Source organism: Corvus cornix, chromosome 18, assembly GCF_000738735.6.
Source record: "Corvus cornix cornix isolate S_Up_H32 chromosome 18, ASM73873v5, whole genome shotgun sequence".
Lineage (NCBI taxonomy): Eukaryota > Metazoa > Chordata > Aves > Passeriformes > Corvidae > Corvus > Corvus cornix.
This window is the reverse complement of record NC_046347.1, coordinates 5195312-5219443: the sequence shown is the minus strand read 5'-3', so window position 1 is coordinate 5219443 and position 24132 is coordinate 5195312. Positions and strand designations below refer to the sequence as shown.

The following is a 24132-nucleotide window of genomic DNA, read 5'->3' as shown; positions in this document are numbered from 1 at the left end:
AGTAATCTAGAAAGCCTCATTACTTTTCTACTGTGTTATGAAAAATCATCATCCAATCTCCACGCTATATGAGGCGTTCAGATGCAAGGCTTACTGCAGCTGCCTTACACCACAGACACCACAAATTAAAGACTTGCCTCATCAATCCAGGGCTTCAACAACTCTGTTTGCTAGAATTTTGTGCAGGAGTCTTAAAGATCTTGTTTACAGAGCCAACCTCTGCCTCAAAGGGACTGCAATGCTCTGCTTTGCCAAGAACCAAGTTCAGGGAGAAAAGAAGAAAAGCTTTGTGTTTGCCACAGGAAGGGTTCACTGTGCTCATTTGAATGATCCTCCCCTTACAACAGAGGAGATATGATTCATATCAAGTGTCAAAGTTAACGAATTCTCAACATCTTTATTTTTCCTTCCACCCCTGACAGCTCCTCACTGAAGTTATTACTGGAGGAGTGTCACAGCAACAGCTCTTACCTCACCATCTATTCCCCCTTCCTCCTCCACTACCCCAAATGGAACAGACTTGCTATCACTGAGCCAGCTCATGCAATTCTTTATTCTTTGCAATTTCCTACCTCTCATTTGAAAAACAAATACTTCACTGTTATCTAAAAATATATTAAAACATTGCCAGCAACTCAGCACTTAAAGCAAAACAACCATCACCACCCAGTGTGAATGCACAATAGAAGTAGCATTTTTGGTAAGGCAAATTTTTAAGGAGTTCTTGAGAACTGCAAGAAAAATAACTCAAGTTACAAAAATAAAGGGCTGCTTTGCCATCATGAGACTTGGCCAAATGCACAGCCCCAGGGCAGGAATGGAGACTGCCATCCACCTCAGTTTGCGGTGGCTCATCCAACTTGGATGGGAGCGCACGGAGCACAACTACTTTGTATCAAATCAAAGACAACCTTAGCTTAAAAAAGAAAAAAAATATATATATGTGAACTCCCACACAAGTCCAAAAAACCAAGCCAAAACAAAAAAAAAAGCCACCAAACACAAAAAACCCCAAAACACAAAACCATAACCAAACCTCACCAAACCCTTGTCCAGTTCACAGTGCAACTCTACAAATGTCTGTGCTACCACATATGAGTGACACTCAACACAGTGTCCTGTCTGTAAAGCTCAGATATGACCCCAAGATATTGATTCCACAAGAGGAGTTTGTGACAGAGCTAGGTTCAGCTTCTCCCTGTATTTTCTTCCCTCCAGCCATTCATTCTCACCCCTTATTCTCCACCCCCATGCTATGCCGGCCCAAGTGTTTGAGGAGTTAGTCAAGACAGGACAAGGTGAAGGAAAAAAAATTAAACGTCATTTTCAAGGGCTCCGTTTTTTCCAACTTCCTCAGTCCCAGTGGAGCTCGGTCACTTGGGTGAATTCTATATCCACAGAGCACAGGAATTACAACTAGAGGAGAAGCTCAAGTGGTCTCTGTACTGCACAAAACAATAAAGTGTGATTAGAGTCACACACCGCAGGCAGGGGGAGTTCCAGGGAGCATCTTCAGTGATGTTCCAGCATTGCAGATTCTCTCAAAACCAGCTGCAACAATATACACCACTGTACAGAAAGGCACCCTTTAGATGACCTATAAAAATAACAGACACAGGAGGAGAAGGAACTTGCTTCTTCCTATCCCAGCTTCAAAGCACTAACACATATTTTCCCCTTTTTCCATTTCTACATTCTGAAATGTAGCTTCAGAATGGGAACTGGCAAATATGCTCCATGTTCAAAGCTGACCAGCAGAATAGTCAGAGCAATATCCAAATGCTTTTAAAAGAATTCCCTACACCATCTAATCTAGAACTCCATCAGTGTAGTACAATAAAATCTCAATTATCCCATGAATCTGTTCAAACAGGAGTTACAATAAAATACCAATCTCTTAAAGACAGAGAATCACGTTTGCTTTTTAAACTCCCACCATCAGCAGCTGTCCTTTTGCTTTCTTTTCATTTCCAGGCCTGAAGAAGTAGTACCACTTGTTTCACAGTTGATGTCCAAAACTGTGTAGAGAGGACAGGGCTTCCTCCCCAGGTTTCAGACAAAGAACTCTTGTAATCTTCAAAGTCCACCTGACAATGTTTGTTCAGTAAAACATGTTAGCCCAGTGCAGAAGTGTCTTCTCTGTTACAGACTACACAGTTAACCCTTTACAGTTAACTCTTCAGTTAAAAGTGAAACGATTTGCCAGTAACAAGAGTGAAGCTGTAGATAAGGAAAAACCAGGGAATTTTGTGCTCCAGTTGAGTTGTCCCTTCTGCATTTAAACTGCCCAGCTACACACTTTCCAGCATCTTGCATTAACTTCTGTGTTCTTGTAAGAAAATGAGGAGACCTTCCATGAAGTTTTATATTTTTGTATGTCAAACACTGAGACAAAGCTCTGGAAAATCCTATTCTGTTTCAGAAAAGCTAGTAAATAAAATAATTCTGACCTATCGGGAACTAAGAATTTCCCAAAATTTTGAACTGTAATAGCCAGTACTAATTTGTTGTCATGTGTGAATTGCATCCTTTGTTACTGAAAAGAGTTGATTTACCCATCATTTTAGACTGTCTGTTAAGACAAAAAACTCCAAACAAATATCCCCAACAAACCCACCCAAAAAAACCCCCCAACCAACAAAGTGTATGACTCCAAGGAGCAAAGTCTTTGAGTGCTTTACTATCTCAGGATAAAATAAGCATTTAATCTGAAGTTTGCAGAACACATCTCAACCACCTTTCTTTTTTCACTACATTTTTTGTAGCTGTTGAAGAAAGGGTTAAAGCCAGGACATTTTCAAATCTAGAGATTAAGCGTAATGAGATCAGAATAATAAGATTACCATAATCTGCCTCACACACATAGCTAGGATCAGCCCTAATCTCTTCATTTTCAGACAGATGGAAAAAGCATGAAATCAGAGATAACAGGAGGCCAATTTCCTGGAATCGGCAGCTTTGCAAGGTTCACCATAGCTGTAAGTCAATATTTTGCTAGATTTATACCTATTTAACCAATTCTAATATAACATATTGGATGGGACAATCAGGCATCTCTAAATCCATACTACATAAACAGTAAGTGATACATCAGTGTAATTTTAATATATTGCAGAATATTAAAGACTAATTTACTGAGACTGCAGCCAGTACCATTCCCAGATGCTTTAACTGGGAATGCAACGAGCAAAGAGCTAACCATTGAAAAACAAAGATCTTACAACTGCGCATGACCAGGGGCTGCTCATTGATTTTTCTTATAGGGTGGATAAACACAAACTAGCAATTTGCATCTGTGGTCAGTCTGACAGAAAGCAGGCACAGGAAAGGACCGTTTTAACCTCGCTTTAAGACAGAGTATTAAAGAGATGCAGCGTGGAACCATCCCTTAACTCTTCTTTCTGCAGGATATAGGCGGGGGGGAGAGGGGAGCTATGAAGTAGCCTCAAATACACAACAGAGCGGTTATGGTGGCTACTGTCCTATCTTGGTGGAAGCTGGCTAAGAACCAACAATAGGGAAACATAAGAAAAAAAAAAAGAAAAAAAGAAAAGCATGCTGGATTTTAGCACTAAATAGGATGAGGATGATGCCTTGAATTAAGTAACACTGTTAAGGGAAACCGAGGTGAGCAAGAAACCATCCAAGGAATTAAAAACAGACTGGTGGCTGTAAGATGAATGGAAAATTGCTGTTCAAGCAGCTAAAAGATCCTAACTTTTTCCCAGAAAAAGTAAAAGTAAAAGCCTCAGTCTCTCTAAATCAGATCCTGCAACACGGCACCTTTGAGTTTCGAATGTGATGGTTTAGCAGGACTTTAAGACAGTTATGCAAAGACCTGAGAAAGGGAAAAAAAAGTGCCACAAGATCCAATCTCTTACTGAGCAGGTTCACCTGTCAGTTCAGACTAATTACTCCATAACTCTCAGAGCACAGTTCCCATTCATCTGCTCTTGGCCAGTGATTTTACAACATGTCTTAGTTCAGCCCACAAAAAGCCTGCTCACAGTCGCACAGCCCTCGTGATTTTGTATTGCATTATATAGACACAGCCACAATTAGGAATTTGGTCGGTCTCCACACAAAGCTCTTTATTGCCTCAGCCCTGTCTGTACATATGCAGAACTTGCTGCCCCACCTCTTATCTGCTCATTTAAAATGTTTAATTTAACTCTCCTTTGTGGGGAAGACATGCAGATCCAAAAGCACTTATCACCCATTTCATTTTGGGATGGCTCCCTGGAGAAAGCCAGAAGAGGAGACCCAATCCCATCAGTTCTGCAGGGCTGCACCAACAATCCCATCCTCGCAAAAAGAACAGCAGTACCAATAGTGTAATTTTATCCTCCTGGCAGAGATGAATTTTTGCTATCAGAATCTTAATCCAACTGCATGTAAACAAATCCTTGCTTAAAAAAAGACACTTTCATGACTAGATTAGAAATTCAGTTATAAAGCAGCATTGACTAAAATAAAAAGAAATTAATGAAGCTGGTTTTTCCCTGTACAAATCAAACCAATTTTGGCTCAGTGTGACAGAAGAGCTCAGTTTTCTACAATATAAAAACCACCGTTTAAGGCATTTAAACCACTAATTTACGACTGAGGAACTGCAATGATATTTATCAGACATTTGTCACCTGCAGAGTGACGGTTTTAATCAGTGCATTTTTGATTAAGTTTATTTAATGTTTTTACAGACTTATATCTAGGAACATCTTGAATTGAAGAGGAAAGGAACAGGTACATAGTCTGGCTGATCTTCAGAGTGAGAATATTTAAGAGAAAAGGGAACTCTCCTCGTTTTCCTGTAACTGCGAAGCTGTTCCCACTTCCTTCTGCTAGTGGGACAAGCACACACAAGAGGAAGACACTTGCAAATGGTTTCTGATCCGAATGTTGAACATCATCTGATTCATTTCTGTCCCATTTGCATAATGCAAAGCACCCCAAGAGCCTGCAAACCTCTCTGAGTGTAAGTGAACAGATCAGACCACACCGGGGGCAGTTTGCACCACTGGCTCTAGAACACTAAACTCACAAACATTTCACAGGATGTCTCCAATCTCACCAAACAGAACCAAACGAGGAGAAAAGAGATGAAGCTTTACTGTACAACATTACATGAGCACCAGTGATTTCCCTGCTCATGTAACACTGAATGGGGGAGAAAGAAAGAATAATAAAGAGGCCACTTAATGCAAAAAGATTTTTAGGGGACTTGCTTTTAAAGGCCTGAGACAGAACACAGCTGTTTCCTTGCCCCCATGTTTCAATGGATGGGTGCAGGTCATCAGTCACACTTTAAAAGACACCAAACAAAAAAGCCCAAGCTGGTTAGTTTAAAAACAACAACAAAAACCCAACCAGGATTATGCTAGTGTTGCACTAATAACCCGAAGTTCAAAGACAGTTCGAACAGTCCATTCTTACAGGCTGTTCACGCCACTCTGGAGGTTGTTAAGAGATGCAACTCTGATCATTTCCACCTGGCCAGGTTCTATTAAGAGAAAAAGATTTCAAATAACAAATATACTGAAAGATCTTTGTTCACCAAAGCCATGAGGGACACTGACTTCAAACTTCTAGGCCTGCAAGAAGCAAACCTTAAAGTAAAAAAAAAAAAACAGTCACCAAGGCAAACACATTAAATACAATACATATTAGAAAACCATATAGGAAAAATGAATTTCAGTGGATTTTGCAGTTAAATAAGCTTTCTGAAAAGATATTTAATCACAACATTGCTCCACAGGTTGTTCTGAGCAATTATTCTAACAGTTTTAAAAGTCAACAAAACCAAATTGCACCAACTGGTTATGCTCAGTGATCTTTCTAAAATCTATAGTTTCCCAAACAACTTGTTTCAGTTATAAATCCTTAATTTCTTTTCCAGGTTTCCTTAGGTCTTTGATCATGAGGCATAGAACTTGTATGTCAATATTCTTAACATCGTATCTTAAGTAATTTTATTAGGAAGACTTGGACAATCTGCTTATCCACCATCAATCCCATCTTTTACACAAGTGCCAATATTCCAGCCTCTCCAGCACAAAGCCTCCTCAGTGCTTTCCCAGTGACTTGTGCCTTTAGCATATGCAAGCCTCAATAGGGCAAACACACCAAATTCTCTAAAAACAAAGTAGGGCTGGTGTACCAACATCTCATGTTGATCTTCAATCCATGATAACTTTCAGAAGGAATGTATGATTGTTTTCAGGCTGCTACAGGATAATGAACTATTATATTCCAGAAATCTTTTAATGACATTTAAGTTTAGCCTATTTTTGTGTAACAACAGGCCTGAGTCAAAAAGTGATGATTCATTCCAACATTAATCCATTTTTCTTTCTTTTCCAAACTCATCATTAAATGAAGGTTCAATGAGTGGAGAACCAATAGGATACAGAATGAAACACCCACAATTCTGTACTCATAACTTTGGAATAGTAAATTCTGGAGTCACAGTGGCCTCAATTTAACCATAAAAAGCTCAACAATTTCTGGCCAAACAGGAAAGCTTAGCCTTTTCTCAAAGAGAAAAGAAAAACACCCTCCCACTGGAGCCTGTAAAAATCCACACTCCTCAGGAGACTGAAAAAAGAACCTGCTTTGATAACTGCCGATGGAGAGAGGAGCAGGAGAAAAGGCCATCTGAACCACAGACATGGAATCAGACGGCAAAGGAGAAGGATCATTCCTTTAAAACAACAAAAGCTATCAGAGCTAAATGGCCTTTGTGTAAGCCCAAAAAGAAGTGCCAGAAGTAATTATGAATGGCAAAAAGTGGAAAGACACCAATAATCTCCTCTTTTGGAAAGGAGGAGGAAAGATGACACTGTACAGCAAGGACCACACGTGTGCCAGAGCTGCTGATGGTCTGTGACATCCACTCATGCCAAAACACTTCCTACTCTGACATCAACTGGGAAAGTACAAGGCTCAAGAACTCCAAAGCAAATTTAACTTTCATTCTACCTCAGAAAAAGTCCAAAATCACAGCTGCGGGGGCTTACTGAAAGTAAACTGCTGAATTACACACTGGAAGGGAGGGGAGAGGGGAAAATGAGAAGAATAAAGAAAAAAAACAGGGGGCAACATCTGCACATCAAAGTGATGCTTAAAAAAATCCCCTTGTGTAATGAAGTTCCTCTTTCACTTCAGAACTAGTAAAATAGTATTTGTTCATGTCCAATTCTCTCCATAAAAGGAAAATAAAGCATTTAAATACAATTTAACGACACAAAGTTAGAACAGAACTTTGTATCACTAACAGACTGAGGCTACACTAGTCTCTTGCAGCTTACTATCACATGGATTGGGCTAAGAAACAGTTGTCCAGAGTTACTCAGGGTCAGGAAGAAAACCAGTATCCTAATACCGGAATACTTTTATTTAATTTGGAAGGAGACAGTACTTACAATATCTCAGAGGAACAGAAAATATCAAAGTGATAAATGCTGCCTTTTTTTTTTAAATATAACATACTATTAGAAACACCAGCTGTAACTACAATAAAAGTCTATTGCTGCTCTCTTGGCTTGTGGGCAAAAAGAAAAAAAAAAAATCAAAGAGTCTCCTTATATGAATAATGCAGAAATGCAGATACTAAATGCCAAAAGCAGTAACATGCTCCAGAATCTTAAAGTCAAGACAGCTGAGGCACAAAATTCTTTATAGAAAAGATCAGATATAACTAAAACCATCTCCTAATTAGTGTCTCAAATTAGAAGAATTGTTCCAGGTCAAGAACAAATTAAAACAAGAATAGAACTCGTTATGGCTCCGTTGCAATAACCTGGAAGGGATATCACAATGCAGGTCACTGACACCCGAGGGTGTATTATTTGACCACAGACTAATTTTAAGCTTCCAGGTACATTACAGCAGCACAGTATCTCCATTGTAAGTCTCAATAAAAGCTAAGGCATTAAAACTCTCCCTTGCTGGGAGATTCCAATCAGGAGATCAATGCCTTGACCGCAGAAAACTCCCCCCAGGGCCCTGACAAGGGGTCAGTTTTTCCTACACAACAAAATGGGATTTTCAGACCACGCATTAGTGTGGATGCATCCAGAAACATTCCTGGAAGCGGAGCTCTGGAAGACCTCAGTGTGTGGAAGCCAACTCAGGACCAGGCCTTATCTAAAGATTTTAAAATACGTATGATGAGATGACAGATGCTGGATGGTCCCAGCTGCTTTGCAGCAATATTGCCAGTCCACAGCCATAAAACCTCCCTGGAAGTACACGGAATATCCAATTAAGGTGACTCAGGCAGCTGTTTGGAGGCTGGGCTCTTCTGGCAAAGCTATAAAAGCCAAAAGCAATCTTCACCTCAGACCTCCACTTAATCAGTGGCAGGAGAGAACAAAAATATAACTCCGTATAGAGGACAGATGAATCACTCATTGAGATAAACTGGAATAGTCACAAGGCTTTTCTAGGGTTTGTTTGAGCTGCTTCATTTAAAAACCCAACAACTCACACTTTTGGCTACTCGTCCCCACAAATGTGCTCATTAACAACACAAGAACTCCACCCTTGGTGGTTAAAAAGGAAACCAAAGGGTCACTGTCTGCAGCAGAGGGAAGCTGTGCCACAGGATCCCAGGACTGGCTGCAGCTTCAGGAGTGATCCAAGAAAGTAACAGAGGGGTGAAGTGGCAAAGTTCATCAAGAGAGTGATTAAATGTACTCAAACCTCAAAATTCATCAGTTAAACTGATAACTTTTAATACTGAAAGGCCAAGGGCTAAATGTCAGATTAAATACAATATGCAAAATAACACGTGTGAGGAAAAACACAACCAAAAACCCCAAAGAACTGTAACTGTATGAAGCTAAGGGTTTTTAACTATTACTCCTCAGCAATTTTAACACAATCAAGGGGGCAGCAGTCTGAAATTAGAAACATTACCTGTTTCTCTTAAGAACGAAACAAAACAAGTATTTTGACACTAAATTTGTGTCAGCCCTTCCATACTCTGAGTACTTACATTTAGCACTTTTTGAGATGGGTTAAAATGAACTAAAAGACTTGCAAAAAGAACCAAGATAAAACAAAGTGTGGAATGGGTTTTGGACTGTATCAGACTCTCCCAATTTCCTTCTCAGAACAAAAAAGCAACAAAGACAAGAAGACATTTGCAAATCAGTTCTTCCCATGAGAGGTACAAGGGAGATGTTTTCCTATTGTTTCTTGCAAGGGGAGGAGGAGAGAAGAGGAAAAGAGAAAAATCAGTAAAACTCCTAGGTAGCATGTTTCAAATGAAGAAAGCGACTTTATTCCACACAGCACATGTTTACATCATGAGGATTTCATGCTGTAATGTACAGATGGATTCAAAATGGGTTTAGAAAGATGCACAGAAAGCGTAGCCGTCAATACCCAGGCACAGCCTCCAGCGGAGCGAGTCACTCCAGCCTGACTGAAGGAAGCCAACCTTACACAAGGAGATGATGATGTCCAGGGCTAAATATCTGACCAATACAGTAAGCACTGGAAGGGTCCATCTAGCCCAGTCCAGAATGGCAAATATTCAGAGTACGCAGAAGAACAGAGGAACAATTGATGTGTAAAGAGTTTTCAGTTACTTTTATTTGTGAAAGCTGCATAATTCACTTCAGATGGGAACTGCTCCCAGAACATTGTGAAGAGTAGAATTTACTTCCACAGAAGTTTAAAGCATAATCCATTATAAAGGTACAACAAACTGAGTATTATTTGTGGCAACCAACAGTGAGTGAAACTTTCCTAATACAGGTAGCTGGCAGCACAGTACAAAGGCCATGTGAAAGGTCAGCTCAGGTCTGTCTGTGGGGGCTAAAAAACCTTGGCAAGCCCAAGCACACCCCAGGAGTGTTACTTGATCCCTGCTATGAGGACATGAGAGTTAGTTTTCACCCATTTGAATGATGGCCTCTCCCTCCCATTTAGTAAATGGGAGTTTTGGGAACCATGAGTGAGGGAAAACAAGCGCTTTCAGAAGATTTTGATTAGGTACGGCCAGACTTCTGAGTCTTGACTGCAATCCTGACCAAGAACAGCTAAATCCAGTTAGCATCAAAGCAGACCTAGAAGATTGCATAACATTATTTTCTTTGTGAGGACTTTAAACTAGGGAGCCCCAAAGGGTTCAGAAAAATGCCTTTGGGGGGTAGTTCAGCCACTTCCACAGAATTTCAACTTGCAGCACACGTGAATCACCCATGGATCATTTTCAGTAGCTGACCAGCCTGTAGAGCAGCTCTTTTATCAACATATTGCCCTATGTTTAGTAACTTTAGCCTTTTTAGAAAGTTAAAAATAATATTTTCTTCTCAACAAACAAGCTTTAAGGGGAATTTATTACTCATCATGCAAATAGCATCAACAGTGCCTCTAATCTTACTGTGACATCATGCAGGTGTTTGTAATCCAAACAGAGACAGGTGGACTGAAACAGAAACTTTTCAAAGGAAAGAAAGCTCAACAGAGTTTATAGAAATGTTGAAAGCCTTTCTACTAAGGCCCTTCCTTTTTATGTTACCTAAAAAGAGCAAAGGTAACAGCTTGCAAGATTTCCAAACACAACAAGCTGTAATGGGAAGGGTGAAAGTCAAGAAATGTGGATCAACTACAATCACTCTGGTCATCTTTTTTTTTGTGACTCTGCAGAGAAAGTTGTTAGTTTCAATCGGAATTTTTCTAGGTAGGAAGGTTGAACCGGATCAACTTAGGGGTCTTTTCCAACTTAGGCAACTCAGTGATTTTAGGGAGAGTCACAAGAGTCTTCAGTTGCCCATCCTAGCAGAGAGCAAGTGACATCTTAACCTTACATGCAATTTTCAGGGAAAAAAAAATGAGGAATGTATGTCTTCTTAGTAAAGAGTAAGGAAGCATCAAGATAGCTTGATGCTGGAAGAAAGTTTAAACACCCTGGCACAGACAGTCAAAAGACAAATCCACACAGTTTTTGACAAATTATAGTTTCAGGAGAGGTATGACAGAGGCATTAGTGCAAATGTATTTTAAGAAATAGGGACAGAAGTGAAGGCAAGGAAGAAGCAGAAGCAACTTCTGCTTCCTCCACTCCAGCAGTCAGCAGGGAGCTGAACTGCCAGCCCATGCTTGAGCACTTCCAGGGTTAAGGATACATCTTGTGTAAGTAGTCTTTGAGAACATGTAAAACATTATAGAAACAAAATTTAGCTGTGAAATATGTGCACAACAGGTTCCCCTGATACAGCCTGGACAAGGCAAATCTGTCAAGCTGATGTTCATGTCACCAAAATTCAAGCATTGTTCGAAGGCAAGGTTGGGAAATAGAACATTTTAAATGCCAAATTTCACCTTTAGAAGTGTTCACTGTCCTTGGCTGCCACTTTCTCCTCATTTTCCTCCTTGCATTTGGTTCTTCCCTTCTTCTGCAACTGTACAATGCACTTTGAACCCTTGTTTGCCTTCCCCCTCCCAAGAATTTCCCTGATTAGTTGTGCCCCAAAAAGTAATAAAGATTAGAGCAAAGACCTGAACTGCACAGGAGCTCAGGAAAATACCTCTAAAACAAAAGTGGCAGATTTTCCAGAGGTACTCACAAAAGGCACACTTCTGAAGCTTAAAATCCTATTTATTCTAGAACAAATCCGCTTAGACCAGGAACCTAAGCATAGCTCTTTCCAAGCAGACCACCATCTATTGTTAACAGCAGTAAGTAAAAACCAGACCAAATGGTTAAAATATCATTTTCATATTTATGCTAAAGAAGTGTAAGTAACAAAAGAAGACTCAAAATTTGACTGTACATAAGGACTTACAATGGCAAAACCTACTCAAGCTCAGCAAGAGTTGCAAGAATTTAAGATTTTGTGCCAATTTCTCACAGACCAGAGGGCTGACTAGCTCATACTACAAGTCTTCAGCACTAGCAGAGCTGCTATGCTTAGTGGAACCTGCTGGCTCATACATAACTCATGAAGAATTCCCCCCTTTCCTCCCAAGGGAAACAATTTTGCATAAGAGCAGCACTTCCAACCCCCCCCATCCCCCGTAAACCTGTAGAGTTTTAGTACAAGTTAGAGCAAGAAGTAGGTTGGCTCCACAGAGAAACCATGAATTCCAGAGACAAATTATTTAAATAAGAGGTTTTAGAGACTAACAGTATAATTACAGTTCAGCTGAAGAGGAAAAAAAAAAAGCTTTCTGCTCTCTCTGCATGAGGTCCAGCTGCAGTGGAGCCAACAGGCAGCTCCCAACACGGCGTGCAGGCTGACACGAAGTCATGCAAAGCAGTAAATCCAGCAGGTACAAACAGAATAATTCTACTCTGTTAAGTATTCTCTTCTTATATTTTATTTATAAAGGGCAGTAACATTTGAACATCACCATTCTAAATTAATTACTCTACAGAGGCTGACAGTCTACTTCCTAGACAGAAATAGCTGTTCATAGCTTTTGCCTTATTCCAGTCACTCTTCTGACCTGCCACCACAGGATCAAAACCCAACTGATTTCATGAATCCCCAAGACCAGGACTATTTGTTTTTCACAACCTCCAACAGTTGGAGACAAAAGAATCCAAGATCAGGTACAGAAATTCAAGTGAACAATCACTCCTGAAGGGGATAAAAAGCTTCTTAAGCTCTTCAAGACACTTAAGACATTTTTAAAATGGGTTTCTAGTCAGTATCTATAGAAAAACACCATACTTTTCTTAAAGAGAGAAATACAGGCTGAGGAAAATTATGAACACAACCATTTAAAATGCAAATTTCAGATGCATCTAGTAACTAATCAGGAAGTATTGTAGAGTAGCATCTGGGATTCAGGAACATAATAAGTACCCTAAAAATAATTTTCATGAGCAGTTTTGGAGACTGTCAGTTCACTTTTTGCTCCATTAGAGCTCAGCTGTATAACCCCGTGTGTTTAGCACATGTCATCATGAAAAAACACATTCTTAAGTTTGTTAAACCAATTCTCACTTGAGTTGTCAGATGGTGGCACCAATCATGCATACAAGCCATGGGAACAAGTTCAGGCTCCACCACAGACATTCTGCTTCACATCTTCTGTTCCATTTGAACACCTACTCCTAGGAGGTGTTACAAGATGTCTTCAAAGCTGAAGGCATGTGCCACTCACACAGTGCTTTAAATACTCAGCAACAGGGCAGGAGTCTCAAAGTGACAAACAAGGACAAGCCCAAGGCTTGACAGATTGAAATGGACAATGCTGCTGGTCTGTCTAAAAAGATTTGGCTATTTGAGGGAAAGAAACAACTTTATCCAGCATTTCCCAATGTAGAAAATGAAAACAAACCCAAACCACCCCCAAAATCATAGGAAGTATTCTCCTATCCTATTTTCCCTCCCAAGGCCCAAAGCATCCAAAAAACACATTTATTTCCAAGTGTATATTAATTATTCCAGTCACTGGTGCTTGCCCAGCCTGGGAGATAACTTAACTGACACTGCAGGGCCAGCAAAGGAAATGAAGGAGCTGTGGGATAAAGCTGCAGATAAGAACTCGCGTATCAAACTGCTGCACTATCAGTCCCCTGATCTGCCTCGAAACGCAGAACACACAAGTCACCTACTCATTTGCATTTTGAATCTAACACAGTTTTCAGAGAAAACTGGAAATGACAGAGATCAAAGGCAGCTTTCCCAGGAAAATGCTAAATGAAGCAAGTAAAAAATAAAACACTTGGACCTAGTGCCTCTGTTCACTAGTGCCCCAGTGAAACAGATAACTGCACAAATGCTCCATTTCTAAGCCTGTAAGACTGGGCACCAGAGAAAGAACAAACACATTCCCTTGATCACTTTCCTATTTAAATATTCCATTCCCAAGTCACAGCTTCATCTCCCTGGCTAGGACCCATCCCACTAGCACTGAAAAAAGTGAGGGCAGGGGGAAGAAGGGAAGATAGCTTACCCTTTGCTACACCTTGTTAATTAAGAGTAGCTGCTCAGACATTAACTAACGCAGCAAAGTATTCATCCAGAGTCCTGTGTGAGTTTTGTAATTCACAGTGAATCCCACAGTGGGGTTATCATTACTCCAGCCACCTCGAGGTCAGCTTGGCTGTAGCTAGAGAAGATCCAGTCCCTTCTCTTGGCCACACAGCGCAGACAAACCCACAGACCTGACAGACACCTCAGGTCTCACTGCTGCAACAACCCTCTGCTGTCACACCTGGAAAGGACATTCTGCAATTCAACACCACAGATCAGAAGAAAGGTGATGCCACAGAGACACACGGGAAAAACTCAAACAAAACTCATCTCCACTAGGTCCCGTCTGCTGTCGAATCCTTTGCTGATGTCCACTATGTAAATGGCTTTAAATGTGCTTTTTTTGGGGAGGTGTGTGTGTGTGTGTGTGTGTGCAGGTGTGTTTATTGGATTTTTCAAATTGTTTGTTGTTATGGTTCTAAAATTAGCTTTGATTCTTCAAACCTTTTAAAATGCATATAAATAGAATTATTAAAAATTCAGCAAAGGTTTTAATTCAGGGATAAACAGCAAGTATGGAAATCTGCCATCTTCAGTAAAATAACTTATAATACAACACTTCAGTCTCACAGCAATTCTGAAAATGTCCAAACATTATCTTTAGTAGTTCTTCTAGTTTAGACTTCTACTGTAAAATTAATCAAGTTTGGTACATTACAATCCCTTTTTGCTCAATTTGAGATTATAAGATTTATTTGCTCCAGTGTTGTTAGGACACTAATGCCTAATTTTCTTTCATTTTCAAAAAATAGAATTAGTTTAGCCCAGCACTTTTTTCCCCTGAGGTTTAGGCTTTAGTTATTGATTTGGTATGTAGCCCCTGGCAATTTTAAAGCACAAGGGATTTTATCAAGGGGTCATATAGTTCATTGCTTATGTTAGGCTGAGGTCTACACAGACAAACTGGATTCCTTGTCTTCCCTTGCTTAGTTGGATCCTTATTAATAATAGAGACAAATCAAAAAAGTCTGAATATCACTACAAACAGGATCCCTCCTCCAGCAATTAGCAGGGCTCTGCACACAAACATGGAAATCTATGAACACACTCCTAATCCTTTATACATGCCACTAAAAATCATAATCCCTCTTTTCTTCCCTCAAGCTGTGATCAAGCTTTTACCGTTTTAATTTAAAACAATAAATTAAATCAAAGTTAGTTCATTAACACCCAGGATGTCCAAGAATAACAGGTTTTATCGATCTGAAGTTCTCAGACAATCCTTAATCACAGTAATTAACACAAGAGAAACATCACCGAACCAAAGAGGGGAGGCAGCATTTTTCTGTTGCCAGTAAATAAAAACAAAAGCACATCACGTAGGTTGCAGTTTGACGAGCAGGTTGAACAAAGCAGATAAATAACTTACCAAGCCAAAATGTGATTTGCTGCTATGCCTGTGCTAACACTTGCCTGTCACGCCCCGCATATCACAAGCTGGACCTCACAGAGAGGCTGTAACAGCTCCTCCATTAAACTGGCAAAGGCAGCTGAGCTTCAAATCAGCATCATCTCCCTGGTTATCACAGAATGCAACACATGCTAAGGCAGTGTCACAAAATCAGCCGAGCTGACCACTAGCTTTAATCAGTGTTTGTTCAACATTCAGAACTCCTGCAGCCTTCAGGCAGCTCACAGAGGTCACCTTTCTCAGCTTTCAGGGACAAGTTTAAATAATCATCACAAAAAGCTTCTAAATAAAAACAAAGATGCCATATTTAAGGAGGAATGTGTTTACTCCTTGCTTGCAAAGACCACTTTACACCTTCAGACTAGAATACTCCATATTTATGTCTCCTGCACAGAAATACTTTCAGCAACACAATCTTGGTCTAAGCAGGTCCAAGCTCTTCTACAAATACAGAACGCACTTTGTGAAGGTTAGGTATTTCCTTCCCACACACTTCACCCTGATGCCCACAGAAGTTGGCTAATGGAACATAACACACCTTCAGATTACCTTCATACATAAGACGAACAATAATTGAGAAGTTTGCACTACAACCAGGCCTTGAACACTTTGGTAGATCAGAAGAATGCAGCCCCTTATAGAAGCATCTCTTTGTGACATAGATCTCCAACTGCCAGGCTGCCAAATCAACTACATTTCAGGTAATTGTACTTGATTTTATGTCTCTGTAATGTTCTGACAGTTTTGCCATCTTAGACTGCAATATTGATCACATATTGATGGCAATTATCATCTTAATTCAAGGCCACCAGCCAGAGAACATGACCTAAGCACACCTCTACAAATCAACCATCACACACAGCAGAGCTGCCACTCACAGCTAAGCCACAGAATAATGGAGTTTGGAAGGGCTCTGGAAGACACCCAATCCACCCTCCTGCTCAAAGCAAGTCTAATTAGACCAGAGCGCTCAGGGACTTGTCTGGGTATCTCCAAGGATGGGGATTCCACAACTTTTCTAGGCAACCTGTTCTAATATTTGACCTATTTCACTATAAAGCACATAGTGCTTGCAATTTGGCTGAATCATTAATTCAGAAAATTCTCACATATTAAAATCATCAAGACCACAGTGAGTCCATCCCCTTACAACAGATGGGAAATGATGGAGGAGTGTGTAAGGAAAGGAAAGGAAGGATGAATGAGAAGACAGTTTCACCCAAACCAGGAAAAATATTGGCACGTCTCTTCAGCAAGCCATGAATTTCTGTTCTCTAGCACAGACATCACAACATAACCAATGCAGGTGAGGTCACAGACAAGGGAGGGGAAACAGCAGAAGGGAGACAGTGGTCCCCTTATTTATCATATTCCTGCCTCTATTTGAAACTGTTCCACTTGCATCCTGACACAGAAAAATGGTTTTCATGCAGGAACTGAAAATGCCACCTCAGCATCAACTGTTTGCAAACACTCAATCCTCTTAAGGGCTGACAAAGAAAATAAGTGTGGTGACAAAAACTCATGTGGACAGAACCTGTGGCGACTGTCAAGTGTGTGATCAGAATGTGAAAAATAATCTTGATTTTGCTGAACAAAACTGTGAAGTGATCAAAATCCTACCAAGGAAATCCTTCTTTTAGCACATAAGGAAGCTGGTTTGTGCATCACACAAAAGCGAACACCTCAAAATTCAAGACGATGGCCTTCTACTTAAAACACCACCTGAACAACTTGAGTCATAAAAACAATCTTTAAGCGCCCCTGAATTAATTATGCTGACATCTACTGGGAACAGGAACTTACTCACTTCTTCAGAATAACACTTTCCAGCTATGCCCCAACCCTATGACAGAAGGAGAAAGAGGAAATGGAGCAGTGGTTTATAGTTTAAAAACAAAATAATTCTAACATTTAAGATATTAGTTAACATGTTTTTGCTTCTGCATTAACCACACAGAAACAGTTCTCAGAGCACTGTGGCATTAACTTTACACTTCTGATTAGATTTAGGAGTAGAGAAAAGCAATTACAATGCAATGACAAAGAATGGTGATTTTTCTTCTCTTTTCTCCTCCTGGTTCCTGCCAAACTGTCAGCAAGTATTAGCACACTTTAGATCTGGGTATTTTCCACTTAGCATGAAGGCATATAGTTTTGGGGGACATAAAACTTGAATAACAAACACAGAGGCTGAATTTAACTCCTCCCAACTTCAATATATACAGCAAATGAAAGGGGTGAAGACTGTAAAGGCATCAGGACAACTGTCAACTGTTCCAAGTGAAAAAACAGTAAATCAAGATTTCAAGTAGGAATCCCTCAGCTTCCTTATTTTACTTTTTTATGTAAGAGGACAGGCCATCTTCACCCCTCCCAGCAGGACCCCAGTCACCAACAAGCTCCTGTGAAGCAACAGGAAAAGCACGGAGCTCGAGAGCTGCAGCACTGTCAGAAGACACAGAAGGAAGCAGCAATCTTGCCTTTCTTAGGAAAAGGCTCAGCAAGTAGTATTTAGAGTACCTGAAGTTTAGAGAAAGCTGCCAGTGAGCATCTCCTGAGTGGCAGTACCACACATTGCTACAGAGCCACTGGACAGAAGGGTAAGGGACCCACTGTACTGCCAGGGTTACAGAAATCATAGAAGCAGCTTTTACCACCTAGTGCCCACAAAAAAAAAAAAAAAAAAAAAAAAAAAAGGCCAAGCACTTTTCCTCTTCACTCAGCTGTTTTACAATTGCAAGCCAAAGGTCAACTATCTTCACTCACTTTTGGAAACCAGCCACAAGATTACTAACAACCAGCTTAATGGCTCCAGTTCAAGTGCTATTCAATCAGGTCCTGAATCTGTGGGTAGGCAGCAGTAATGGCACATGACATCATAGGCAAGTTATCTGCTGAGGTCAGAGCAGCCAGACTGGGCATCTCTGCCTTCTCTCCCCACAGGGAGAAACATGGACTTCCAAGGACTGGGAATTCAACTGTTAGAGATTTTGTTCTTGCCTTGTGTGACACATTTTGTGCTACAAATCAATCCTCTGCCATCCTCAAATGGCCATCAGGCTGATGTGGTTCTCTGGAGTGCATTAACACAGGTGTCTCACAGCCAAAAGGCTTCACCACACATGAAGTGACACATGGCCCTCAGCCAGGGACACTAAAGAGCGCAGGCTGCAGGTGCATTCAACGTGTTACAAGTTTATTCCTCTTTCCAACTCCTTTGAGGGCAGGAGGACTGACCTGGTTAATGAGAGACATCACACGGGGCACATGACTGGGATACCCTGAGATTTCACAGTCATGAGCATAGCTTTAACAAACAGACCTGGCATTTCTGGTGGAAATTAATTTCCACAACCTCAAACACATTCGAAGTGAAACAGATTTTTCAAAGCAACAAAGTGCCACAGAAGTTTGTCAGTTTGGGTAAATTAGAACAGTTCTAACTCGTTTGCATTTATTTGCTGAAATGAACCAGCTTTACACAGTGAATCTCACCATGGAATCTCACCATGCTGCACAGAACTCAGCTCAAATATGTGCTGAAGGATTCCTGAAACTCCTGATGCTTCCACTGACTTTAGCGATAATCTTGAGCAATTTACCATTTCTATGGCTTGGTTTATACATCAGTGAAGTAAACATGTGAAATTTGTGAGCATTTTCATATGAATATGAGCTGAAAAGAAAGGAAATACAGATTGAAGAACTGTTCATAAATGCTTTGAGGAAGTGTTCAGCCTAGGTTTTGGGTAAAGTAGGAAAATCCCTCTTTGTATTCTAGGAAAAATATAATTATTAATGTAGTGTAACAGCATACATACCACCATGTTTCTATTTGTGTGACAAAATTTTTATCTATGGGATGACATCAAGTAGGTAGGACTCAACATCTTACTATCAGACACTGTGCACAGATGTAAGACTTTTAACACAGACTAAACTTTAAAAACACTTTAAAAAGTTATTTTTCCTTTACTTCTTAGAGAAGAACATATTTTTAAACAAATGCAAATTTTACTGTATTTTTTAATGTACTTAAGCAAACTTCTACCCCAAACTAAATGAAAATAGCTGAGAATACACTTTACAATAAACTATATTTCATTATACTTAATTTTTCCTTCCTGTTCAGCATTTTCTACAAGCTGACTTCAGCTATGCTCTACTTCAACAACACTATAAAAGTTGAGGCAGCTAGTAGTAACCCAAAATAGAAGAATACAGCTCAGGTTAAAAAAAAATAAATGCAAAGTTATCACAAAAAGTTTCCAAAATTCTGACAGTCTCAAACATTTAAAAATAGCCCAAGGAAATATCCTGGTAATTTACACACACAGTGGCACTGAAATGTACAGGTCTAACAGGAGTGTTTAGGCCAGTTATGAGCCAGGGATGTGTAGAACATACACAGATGCAATCATTTTATAAATTAAGATCTCAAAGCATCATATGCTTTTGCAACCTTTATCTGTTGATGGCATCACACTTTTAACAAAGCCACAGTTGAAATATCAGCTATAAAAGACACATATTAGGTTTACATGTAAAGGTTATATTTTTCAGCTCATTTTAAAATAGTAGTTAAAATCAAGCCCTTCCCTGGCAAAAATGTTGAGCAGATGAGTAATCCCACTGAGGTCTGCAGGACTTGATTTGTCAGCATACACACAGTTACAGCCTTATATCTGCAGAAAAGGCATCTCTCAAAAGTGCTTCTACTCCAAGCATTTTAGAAAAAAAGCAGCTTAAAAATACCTTAACACCAAAAATATCACACTAGGAAGGTAAAGACCACCTTGATGGGGAAATACTCTGAATGAATTCCATTAAATCATTTTGCAATATGGCTCTTATTACTTGGAAGCAACAAAGCTCTGAGCTACACTTCACCAAGGCCAAATCACTAAGGATTTTTGTATTTTACTCCCCCTCCCCTCCCCCAAAAAAAAAAAAATTTTGGGCTTGTTCTGTGTGTCTAGTTTTATTACAGTTGTAGAAATTCAACTGTTTTTTTAAATTCCTGTAATATAGCCAAGACGAAGCCTAAAAAGCCTTTGATATACTGAAAGAACTATAGACCAAAATTCCTCTAATGCACTCCAGCATTCACTTACATCTGCACAGATCCATTATATATTCAGCCACAAGCTTATCACTTGAGTTCATCAGGACTGAAGATAAAACTCAGCTTCAATATTTGACAGCCTGATGCTAAAAGATTATCTACTGAGAAATAATCCAATCACTGTTCTTTGATATTAGAATCTTTGGCAGGAGGCAAAGAAAAGGAATACCAAATTGATCTTGATTACTTTATGGGGCTTCCTCTCATAATCTCTACACTGAATTCCCCTTTATCTTGTACTTCTGCTTATTTGCTGCCGTGTTTATGACTAAGTTTTCAAATATTCCAGTCTCAGAAGAGAGAATTGAGAGACTTTGGGATGGATGCTTAATACTGAAACAAAACAGCCTCTCCCGCTCTCAGAGAGGTGTGACTGGGGTTTAGGAGATCTTGAGGCTCCCTATTAAATGGAGATGACGTTCTCTGGGGACCCAAAAGAGGGTCAGGTCAGACGGACAGGAAGAGACTCACCGAGAAACTGAACAGCCCAGGGGTAAAGAGGGAACTCCCGAGCCCGACCCCTCTACTTACCTTAAGGATATCCCCCCGTTGAAGCTCAGCTCGTCATCCGCGGTGGCTTTGAAGTCGTACTTGGCGATGGCTTCCATGCTGGGGCTGCCGCGCCCGGCGGTGCGGGCGGTGGGCAGGAAGCGCTCCCGAAGCCTCCGCTCCTCCCGCAGCGGCTCCCGGCTCCGTGCGAGACACCGGCCCCGTCTCTCACATACAGGGAGGCCGGGGGACGATCCGCCCTAGGGGAGGGGGAGGAGAGGGAGGAGGAGGAAGAGACGGGCCATTAGGGGAAGTGGCACGGATCGATGGCCGGGGCCGCGCCCAGCGCCGCTCCCTCCGCCCGGCGCGGCGCGGCCGCCGCTTCCTCCCGCCGCCGCTCGCCCGGGCCCGGCTCGCCCGAGTGACGCGTCCCGCGGCCAATGACCGCCCCCGCACTCCCGGGGGCGGGAGCGGGAGCGGCACCGCGCCGCCGCCGCCACCGGCCCGCCGGGAGCCACCGCCGGCCCTCGCCCCGGGGCTCTCAGCGTCCCGCTGCCCGCGGCGGAGCCCTGCCGGGCGGGCCCTCCCTGCTCCCGCCTCTCCCGGGAATCTCTCCCGCTCCTCGCACCGGTAATTACAGCGATGTAGCGGGGGGAGGACGTGGCCAGCCGGCCCCCCGAGGGCCCGGGGAGAGAGCCCCGGGCTCGGCACCACGGGACCGGCACAGCCCGCCATAGGGGACACGCTCCGCTCCCCACCGGCTGCCCTGGGAAAGACCCGTCTGGAGATGCCCGCACCGATGGTTTGGGTTCTGCCATTCAGGCAGCTCATGTCGATTTAAATACAAGCTAGACAAAGCAGAGAGTGCTGCTGAGTTTTTGGAATTGAAATGCCTATCAAAAAGTGTCCTCAAATAATATGAGACAGAAACAAAAGTTTGGGCTGACTCTAAGTAAAAGCAACCATCCTGAAATTCCAGTGCTTTGAGCAGCAGAACACCTTAAAAAATCTTTGTAATTCAGTGCGACAGTCAGCAAGTTTGTGCCTCTTATGGGCTCAGAAAAGACATTAAATCAAACCTGGCAAATCATATAATACACACTGAAACCACTGAAAAGGCTTAAATCTTGCTCTCAGGCTTGAATAGGAATGATTTACTATAACTCCAGCTACACTTGATAGCAGAGCAGCTAAATAATCAGAAAAACCACCAAAACACAAATAAGACAATCTGTAAGTTAAAACCCACCATGAATACCCCCTTGAAGAGCTAACAGAGAGCTGGCACTTGTCAATGACAATTCAAGACAGAAGAGATCTGACAAACACTGGTGAACCCACGCACCTGCTAATTCAGGCTCTGTAGTTGTGGCCCAGAAAGCCCTGCTGCATGCAAAGGCAGCAGATGGCAACAGCAATTTCTCATTTCAGAGAAAAACCTGCCTTACATAAATGCAGTTCAGCAATTAACATGCTTGTATTCCATGAGCCCCATGTTTGCCCAACCTTCAGCTCCCTGTAGAGAATAATGAAGCTTGAGGCAAACACCAGAACCGAGATTCTATCACATGAATCTGGCAGAATGAGAAGAGCTATTTACAGGATTTACCTTGATCAAAAAAAAAGGCCAGCTTAGCAGGGTCCCCACATGGACAGAGCTTGGGGATTTCTCTGGTCCTCCTACACAGCGCTACTGAAACGTCAGCAAGGCTGAAAACAGTCACCTGCCACAAGGATCCCAACAGAACAATCTCCCTGTACTGCCGTGACTGATGGAGATAAATGTACTGGATCCAAGCTTCGACCAACACACATAATTAAATCCGTAAAGTGGATCATCGTAACTACATTTTGGTCATTCTGAAAGACTTTAGTCTCAAGGCTGACGAAAAAGCTTCCTTCTGATGTGAGTCTTCCACATCATACCAGCACACTCATCCAAACAACAACAATAGCTTCCCTTCACCAGAAGTGTTTTCTCTTTGCTGCTTCTATTGTGTTGTGTTCACTATCTCCTCACCTTTCCAACCTGGCCTCTTGGGGTTTGTCAACTGATGGTACTGATAATTTTCTGCTATTATAGCACCATTAAAGGGTAACATGACTGACAGTGTACGACGCAATGAAAAATGCAAACTGCTCAACGCTTGTTGTCTACCTGTCCCGTATCTTTCATGGTAAACATCATCTATTTCCCGTCCTTCTTACTGGCAGCAGTCTTTGGGTATTTCTAACACCACACCACATGTGAAGATGTGATTATATGGGCACACAACAGCTTGAAAACCTGAAGTTCCAAACCTAAGAATATAACACCAAGTTGCACAACTTAAATACACTAAAGGCTTGAGACACATTTAAAGAAAGAAACTACTTCAACTGGTTAATGTTCCTTTTTTGGGGGCACAGAAGTATTGCTACCCAGTACTGCATTACCAGCTATGAATTTATTTTTTTAACTGAAGATGTTAATACACAACTTTCTTAGAGAAACCGATGCAGCATTTCCAAGAACTATACTGGTGTTTCCCTGAGCTTAGTAACAGCACGATGTCGGGAAATTTTCCAGCAGAATTCAAGATGAAAGAGATTCATCACACAATACTCTTTAAACATGCATTAGTATTACTACCACCATCAGATATATTGTCAACATACAAAGGAGTGATGTTTCCAGGTAACAATGTTAACAGCAGCTGCACTGTAGAACAAAACTTTAACCTTCCTGACTTTAGGCAAAACTGTAGTTGAAGTTTAGGCACTAAAGTTACACCTGAAACAGAGAAAAGCTCTGAAAATACTAAACCAAGATACTCACGCAGCAAATGTTAGGAAAGGTGAAGTCAAGGCGTAATTCCCTTCCAGTGTCTTAAGGAAGCATTTGCTATTCACAGTCTTATTTAATAAGTTCTTACAGACATTCAGCCATGTAGTTATTAAAATATTAACAAATCAACTGCGTGCAGGGGGGGGAAAAAGCATAGCTGTATCTGCTTCAGGCAGAGAGCAGTGCAACAGGACACGTTACTGTAGCGAACCCAGTCCACAGACTGCAAATGGAGTAAGAGAGGTATAAACGAATAACAGTCAATATATGAATACAA

The 24132-nt window shown here is 41.2% G+C and overlaps 1 protein-coding gene across 1 annotated transcript in view; it reads right to left on the bottom strand.

Moving 5' to 3' along the window:
• GRB2 (growth factor receptor bound protein 2) overlaps positions 1 to 24132 on the bottom strand; it is a 42287-nt gene that overhangs the window by 16121 nt on the left and 2034 nt on the right. The window contains 2 exon segments of the mRNA XM_039562373.1: positions 21071 to 21090; positions 21093 to 21288. Coding sequence (XP_039418307.1) covers positions 21071 to 21090; positions 21093 to 21147 — 75 coding nt within the window. The 5' untranslated portion in view covers positions 21148 to 21288.